General features: G+C 43.4%; 1 protein-coding gene across 1 annotated transcript; it reads left to right on the top strand.

Moving 5' to 3' along the window:
• Positions 1-393: 393 nt before the first annotated feature.
• Positions 394-4,206, top strand: LOC123131488 (alpha-1,3-arabinosyltransferase XAT3). Its single transcript, XM_044551154.1, has 5 exons — positions 394-632; positions 1,405-1,494; positions 1,599-1,649; positions 2,562-2,627; positions 2,945-4,206. Exons 1-5 carry the CDS (start codon positions 503-505, stop codon positions 4,120-4,122), a joined length of 1,515 nt encoding a protein of 504 aa, XP_044407089.1. The 5' UTR covers positions 394-502; the 3' UTR covers positions 4,123-4,206.
• The last annotated feature ends 4,331 nt before the right edge of the window (positions 4,207-8,537 follow it).

The following is an 8,537-nucleotide window of genomic DNA, read 5'->3' as shown; positions in this document are numbered from 1 at the left end:
AGCTGAGAGAGCCGATGCACGCGCCGGTAGTCCATGGCGCTCTGCCTACAATGAAGCACTAGTACTACTTATGATAGAATAGAATAGACTGGACGGGCTCTGTGTTCGATGTTCAAAATTAAGAGCGCATCGGATGCACATGCTGTGTGCATGGGAGTTAGTGACTGACAGTACTGGAGGTCAACCTCAAGACTTTTGATTAAACTAACCTCGCGCATTAATGCGCGTTTGACAGTACTACCACTACTACATTCGTGTGGAAATCTAGTGGTATACTTTTCATGACATACAACACATATTTAATTCCTCAAATCGATGACCTAGAACTACGCGAATGACTTATACACCCGGACAGAGGGAGTAGTATGCTTCACTTGCAAGAGATACCCATAAGTAGGAGTGAAGTGAAGATCAGTATAGTGTCCACCATTATTCACTGGAGCTACTAAGTGACCAAGCCGGCCAGTACGTACGTAGGTACAAGAGCGAGCGAGCGAGCGAGATGAAAAAGGCCGGGAGCGGTAAGAAGCTTGTGAGCGGAGGAGGAGCGGCCGCCGTCGCGTGTCTTGTGCTTCCTCTCGTCGTCCTCGCCGTGCTCAAGTCCGACTTCATGCCGCAGCAGGTTGTTCACAGTAAGTGCTCTCTCTAAATATAATTACCACCACCAACTCGATCGCTCACCTTAATTTAGATTGATATAAGATCGACCCGCCCGGATCAACATTTAGTGTTACCTTGAGCGTACCTTTTAGACAAATCAATCGGTTTTGATGTACCAGTATTCTTGAGCGCATATTTGTAGACTGGTTCATCTGTTGCGACCGCCGACTTTGTATATATTTGTGGTTTTGCTAAACGTCGGGCGCCTGAAAATTTTGTTGGCGTCAGTCAACCGAATTCAAACAAGACCCAAGGTGTGTGAAACGTGAGAAGTGCGGTGACGAGCGTCGTCCCCGGCGAGGCCGAGCTCCGGCCCCGCTGGAGACGGGAACGACGGTGCAAGCTACGGCGTTCCAGGCTAAGCCAAGGAAGCAGGTTGACGGGTGCAGGGGTCGTCGGTGTGTGCTGCATATTGCCAGGGCTTAGAGGGATGATCGTGGCGACAACATGTAGTACGTCGATGCATGGAGGGGGCGGTGGAGGGGAGGATGGGGCTCCGGGGCGTGGAGGCAGGCGGATGGGACGGAGCAGGCAGGCAGTTACTCCGGAGGGAGAAGAAACAGAGGTTCAAGATGAACAGTATGGCACGATACTGGCCGTTCGATGGTGATCCAACCGCCTAATAATTCGACTGGCACAATTGTTTTTTCAATACTGATAAATAGGCACTCCCATACCATATTTTGCGATCACAACGCGTGTAAAACTAAAGGTGGACATGACTTGCGTTCCATTGTTTTGCAGTTGCAGAGAGCAGCATTGGCGAAGCTGGTGTAGAGGGTGCAATATGGCAGCCGCGGCAACAACTAGTAGCCAGGTCAAAAGCTTCACATGGTATGCCACAAAACTCACTTGTTTAACCTGGTAGTATATGCTAGAGACTAGACAAGCTTTGGCACTAACAACAATAGTATTTGCCCTGTGGTCGATGAATTCAGATCCGGCATCGGGCGACGAGACGCCCGACAAGGTCGTCGATGCAAACAGAGGTAACTAATTAATTACCTTTCTCTTCTCTGCACAACAAGATCTGAGCTGACTAATGTGCAGTGCACGCATGTGTTTCTGTCCAAATGATTCCAACTTCTGGATTTACTATGTGCTACTCCCTCTAATCCATAGTAATCGTCCCTGATTTAGTACAACCTTAATATATATAGTCAGCTGCCGAGCTTCCCTAGTAAGACTAGGCATATATAGCGCGGATAACTTAGACTAGTAACATGCATATGTTATTAGTATCTCTATAGTTATTAGTATCTTTATTACTAGTACACTTCATTTATTAGGTTGTAAATTTATCTTGTTTTTGTTACTCATAGCATCTCTCTTCTCATTAAATTATTGTCACATAAGTAATTTTACTGAGTTGGACCCTATGTTACTACTGAAGTTACTTCAACTATGGCCAGTCTAGCAAACTGAGCCATGCCGCCCTACCCTATTAAATTCCTCTAGAATAGGTTGAATTTGTTACTTAGGCTTAAATTTTAAAGATTACTGCTCAAGTTTAAGCACAATTAATTTGTCTTTTTGGCCCCCTCAATGATGCTTTGCTCCTCAACAATCTCAGTCAAGCTCCACCACTGTATAGGATAAGAAAATATATACTACTAGTATACAACATTTACAATGCCAAAATTAGTTTTCATCATAAAATATGTTTGTGTACTATATATATATATATGTATTTGATGGTGTAGATATTAGCACATTTATCTGCAGACTTGGCCAAACAATAGGGAATTTTAGTTAGCACAAAGCTTGAACTTGAATTAATTTGGAGTGGAGGAAGTGCTACCATTCAGTGGTAACCCTTACAGTATGATTTATGTTTTGTGGTGTGGTATTTTCCAGGCTTTGGGAAAGCTGGTATTGATGATCATTGTTATCTATTGCAGATCTAAAAAATGGGAAGGGGTTCCTGGCCACTAAGGTGGGAATGGATGGTTCTTTGATAAAATCAGGTATATACAAAGTAGCATACTGAATATATATTGAACCATTATTTGAATTCATAATTTGTTTGGTCCACTCAGCTAACAGGCAAAGAGTATATTTAATTTGCTGGCGATTCCAGAATTTGGTAGCAAACCAAACTAATTATATCAGACTTTGCGTTGGCTGTACAGTACCAACATGGTTTTTTCTTCCAAAAGGAGGATATCCCATAATGGTAGAATTCAGTGGCAAATTTAATTCCTCCAATTAAGAGTCACAGAAAAATGTAAAGAGAAGTTTTTAACCAATTACGTACGTTATAATAACTACTGCGTGCATGCAGATGGTGATGTAGCCGCACCAAGGAGCAAGTTAAGTTGCAACTTCAGCAGTTATCGCACCAACATGTGTGCCATGCAAGGCGACGTCCGTCTGCACGGCAAAACCGCCACCGTCTACGTGGTGTCAGCGTCCGACGACAACCGGCCAGAGAATGGGACGATCACGATCCGGCCGTACCCGCGCAAATGGGAGACACCGACGATGCAGCTGGTCCGTGAGGTGACCATCCGTTGGAGAGCCCCACCGGGAGCGGGTGCGCCACGGTGCACGGTGACCTACGACGTCCCAGCGGTGGTCTTCTCCACCGGCGGCTACGGCGTCAACATCTTCCACGCCATTACCGACATCATCATGCCTCTCTACAACACGGCGCGGGAGTACGATGGCCGCGTCCGGCTCGTGGCCACAAACTACGACCGCAAATGGATCGCCAAGTACCGCCACGCCCTCTCCATGCTCTCCATCTACCCGGTCATGGACTTGGACGCCGACAACGAGGTGCGCTGCTTCCCGTCGGTGCATGTGGGAACGGAGAGCCATAAGGAGCTAGGGATTGACTCGGCTCTCTCCGGCAAGGGCTACACGACGATGGGTTTTCGCGGCCTGCTCCGGTCGGCTTACTCTCTGAAGCGTGAGTGGGTGACCCCCATAAAGAGTGGAAGGCCTCGTCTCGTCATGGTGCTGCGGAGGAACTCGAGGGCGCTGACGAACGAGGCGGAAGTTATAGCAGCTGCCACTGAGGTTGGCTTCGAGGTGGTAGCCGCGGGGCCGGAGGTTGTGCGCGACCTGGGCAAGTTCGCGGGGACGGTGAACTCGTGCGACGTGCTGGTGGGCGTGCACGGCGCGGGGCTGAGCAACATGGTGTTCCTCCCGCGCAACGGCACGGTGGTGCAGATCGTCCCTTGGGGCGAGATGAAGTGGCCGGCCTGGACCTCCTACGGCGAGCCGGTGGCTCCCATGGGGCTTCGCTACGTCGAGTACGAGACCACCGCCGAGGAGACCACGCTCAAGGACGTGTACCCGAGGAACCACACCATCTTCACCGATCCCGTCTCCATACACAAACAGGGATTCAACATGTTGTGGGAGACCTTTCTCAACGGCCAGAACGTCACCCTCGACGTCCACCGCTTCAGAGGGGTCCTGCAACACATCTACCGCTCCGTTACCATCACATAATAACTAGATTACGTCCCAGGTTTTTGAATTTTCTTTTTAAAATTTAAAAAAATGTAATAACACGTGACGTCGATCGATTCCATATCTCACACTGGCTCAGCAATGGCTCTGGCCCCCTCAGAAAGCTTACATCGTCAGGTAAGGCTATGCATGGTACATAGCTGTCTAACAGATTAGATTCAGGACGTATACGTGAGCGACCCCCTCTCCATCCACACGCAGGGGTTCGACATGTTATGCGCAACCTTCCTCAACGGTATATCTACCAGTCCGTTACGTCCCAGATTAAGCGCATGCGATTTTTGTCTTGGCTGCTTTGTATATCTACTACCTCCATCTTGAATTACTACTTATCGTAGAAATAAAAACAAATGGATGTATCTTGTAATAAAAATAGGTTTAGATTATGAATACATCATTTCCCCGACGACTAAATCTGGACAGAGGGAGTACTTAGATTATGAATACAAGATCATACGGACATTTACTAGCTGTGAGAGGGTGCAGCACTTTTTTGGCTGACCCACCCGCTATAATGCTGTGAGAGGGTGCAGCATGTGCCGCATACTCCTTCCATCCCCGAATAAGTATACATCTAACTTTCGTTCTAAATCAAAATTTTAAAATCTTGACAAACTTTACACTACTAGGAAAAGGGCTATAGATGATATGGACATTAATGACGCATCATGTATGTGGTGCGCCATTAGTAATATATTACTAATGGCGCACCTGGTGTGTGGTGCATCATTAGTAGTTTTAAAAAAATAAAAAAAATTGTTAGTAATGACACACCATGGGATAGTGCGCCATTACTAGTTGACATAGTAATGGCACACCACACCCACCGTGCACCATTAATAGTTTTGAAAAAAAATAAAAAAAATTGTTAGTAATGGCACCACACACCAGGTGCGCCATTCGTAATATATTTAGCACCAGGATTACTAATGGCGCACCTGATGTGTGGTGTGCCATTACTAACCCCGGTGCTAAATGCACCCCCTGGACCGCCTTTTCAGTTTTAAAAAAAATAAAAAAAATGATGGAAATGTCAAAAATAAAATGAAATAAGTTTCCCATGTGATATGTGGTCTAGTTGTTGGGAAAATTTACAAATATGAATTTCGACTTTATTTGCAAAATTTCTTTGGAATTTAGTAAAATGGGCATAACTTTTGCATACGAACTCGGATTAAAAAGTTTTTTATATGAAAAATCATATACTCGAAATGTTACATCCAAATTGAACCTGGGGAACAAACCTAATAGAACGAAAGATACGAGGCTTTTAAGATCTAGAGGGGGGGAAATGAAAAAAAATTCAAACTTACTAGTGGCGCACCATTTGCTAGGTGCGCCACTAGTAACAGAAAAAAAATTGGAATACGTAATATGACTGGGAAGTTTGAAATATTTTTTTAAAATTTCATCATACTCATGAACATGAACAAAGTCCTAGACATCAACAAGGTTTAACAGGATATATATATACTCATGAACATGAACAAATTTCATCATACTCATGAACATGAACAAGTGCCTGTGAAGTGAGCTGGTGCTGGGGTTGGATAGAACTGCGAAGTTAAGCATGCTCGGGCTGGAGTAGTGTGAGGATGGCTGACCTTCCGGGAAGTTTGACCACAGAGTGGGATTTTATTTGAGATTAAGCCATAGTGACCCGTGGGCCCCCTGTTGCTCCGACTCCAACTCCAACTCCATATATTGAGTTTCGGGGAGAAAAAAATTAAAGAGAAGAAATCATCGCGTTTTACGATACGGAGCCGCCGCCAAGCCCTAAAACCTCTCAGGAAGGCTGATCTGGAGTCCGTTCGGGGCTCCGGAGAGGGGAATCCGTCGCCATCGTCATCATCAACCATCCTCCATCACCAATTTCATGATGCTCACCGCCGTGTGTAAGTAATTTCATCGTAGGCTTGCTGGACGGTGATGGGTTGGATGAGATCTATCATGTAATCGAGTTACTTTTGTTAGGGTTTGATCCCTAGTATCCACTATGTTCTGAGATTGATGTTGCTATGACTTTGCTATGCTTAATGCTTATCACTAGGGCCCGAGTGCCATGATTTCAGATCTGAACCTATTATGTTTTCATCAATATATGAGTGTTCTTGATCCTATCTTGCAAGTCTATAGTCACATATTATGTGTTATGATCCGTTAACCCCGAAGTGACAATAATCGGGATACTTACCGGTGATGACCGTAGTTTGAGGAGTTCATATATTCACTATGTGTTAATGCTTTGTTCCGGTTCTCTATTAAAAGGAGGCCTTAATATCCCTTAGTTTCCGTAAGGACCCCGCTGCCACGGAAGGGAAGGGCAAAAGATGTCATGCAAGTTCTTTTCCATAAGCACGTATGACTATGTTTGCAATACATGCCTACATTATATCAATGAACTGGAGCTAGTTCTGTGTCACCCTAGGTTATGACTGTTACATGATGAATCGCATCCGGCATAATTCTCTATCATCGATCCATTGCCTACGAGCTTTTCATATATTGTTCTTCGCTTATTTACTTTCCCGTTGCTATTGCTCTCATCATTACAGAAAACCAAAAATATTGCTTTTACTACCGTTACCTTTTGCTATCGTTACAACTACTATCATATTACTTTGCTACTAAACACTTTGTTGCAAATATTAAGTTTCCAGGTGTGGTTGAATTGACAACTCAGCTGCTAATACTTGAGAGTATTCTTCGGCTCCCCTTGTATCGAATCAATAAATTTGGGTTGAATACTTTACCCTTAAAAACTGTTGCGATCCCCTATACTTGTGGGTTATCAAGACTATTTTCTGGTGCCGTTGCCGGGGACCATAGCTCTATTCTTTCAGTCACTTGGGATATATATCTACTTATCATTATGAAGAACTTGAGAGATCCAAAAACCAAGATCTATCCCTCAACTACGAGGGGAGGTAAGGAACCGCCATCTAGCTCTGCACTTGATTCACCTTCTGTTATGAGTAAGTTTGTGACACCTACACCTGCTTCTTCTATTCGTGCTGCTATGTCGCATGTTATTGATGATGCCACTTCTGCTATGCATGATACTTATGATGAAACTACTTCTATGCCTGATACTACTGTGCCACTTAGTGATTTTCTTGATGAACAAATTGCTAGGGCTAGATAAATTGTAAATATTGAATCTGATGATACTAATGAAAGTGATGATGAAGAATCACTTGTTATTCCTAAGGGTTATGTTTTTGATCAAGAAGCTTTTTTCGCTATTTTAGCTTGCGAAAATAGGAATGAACTCAAAAGGTTATTAGCTAAATGGAGTAAGAAATCTCTAAGTGCTAGAATGAAACCTGACACTGCTTTTGCTACTTCACCTATCTTTGTTACTGATAAGGATCATAAATTCTCTGTTGATCCTGATATAATTACCTTGGTTGAATCTGATCCTTTTCACGGTTATGAATCTGAAACTGTTGTGGCACATCTTACTAAATTGAATGATATAGCCACCCCGTTCACTAAAGATGAGAGAACTCGTTACTTTCACATCCTTAAAATATTTCCGTTCTCATTAAAAGGTGATGCTAAGATATGGTTTAATTCTCTTGATCCTGGTTGTATGCGTAGTCCCCAGGATATGATTTATTACTTCTCTGCTAAATATTTCCCTACTCATAAGAAACAAGCTGCTTTAAGGGATATATATAATTTTGTGCAAATTGAAGAAGAGAGTCTCCCACAAGCTTGGGGGAGGCTTCTCCAATTACTTAATGCTTTGCCTGATCATCCTCTTAAGAAAAATGAAATGCTTGATATCTTTTATAATGGACTAACCGATGCTTCCAGAGATTACCTGGATAGTTGTGATGGTTCTGTTTTCAGGGAAAGGACACCGGAGGAAGCTGAAATTGTATTGAATAATATGTTAACACATGAAAATAATTGGACACCTCCGGAGCCAATTCCCGAGCCTATTCCTAAACCAACTCCGAAGAAGAGGGGTATTCTATTTCTCAGTCCTGAAGATATGCAAGAGGCAAAGAAATCTATGAAAGAAAAAGGTATTAAAGCTGAAGATGTTAAGAATTTACCTCCTATTGAAGAAATACATGGTCTTAATTTACCGCCTGTTGAAGAAACATATGATCTTAATCCGTTATCTATTGAAGAAACTCATGGTCTTGATAACCCGACATGGGTAGTAAAGGTAAATTCTATCTATAGATATGATAAAGCAGAAATCCCATTTACTAAATTTGCTAGCCCATGCTTAGATGAGTTTGATAAATTTATGGCTAAGCAAGAAGACTTTAATGCTTATTTTGGTAGACAATTGAAATACAATTCAAATATGCTTGAACACTTGGGTGATTATAAGGCTAATGTTAAAGGTGAACTTAAACTTATTAGTAAACATG

This window comes from Triticum aestivum, chromosome 6A (genome assembly GCF_018294505.1).
Source record: "Triticum aestivum cultivar Chinese Spring chromosome 6A, IWGSC CS RefSeq v2.1, whole genome shotgun sequence".
NCBI lineage: Eukaryota > Viridiplantae > Streptophyta > Magnoliopsida > Poales > Poaceae > Triticum > Triticum aestivum.
Note: the sequence above shows the minus strand (reverse complement) of the source record. Positions and strands in the feature narration are given on the sequence as shown.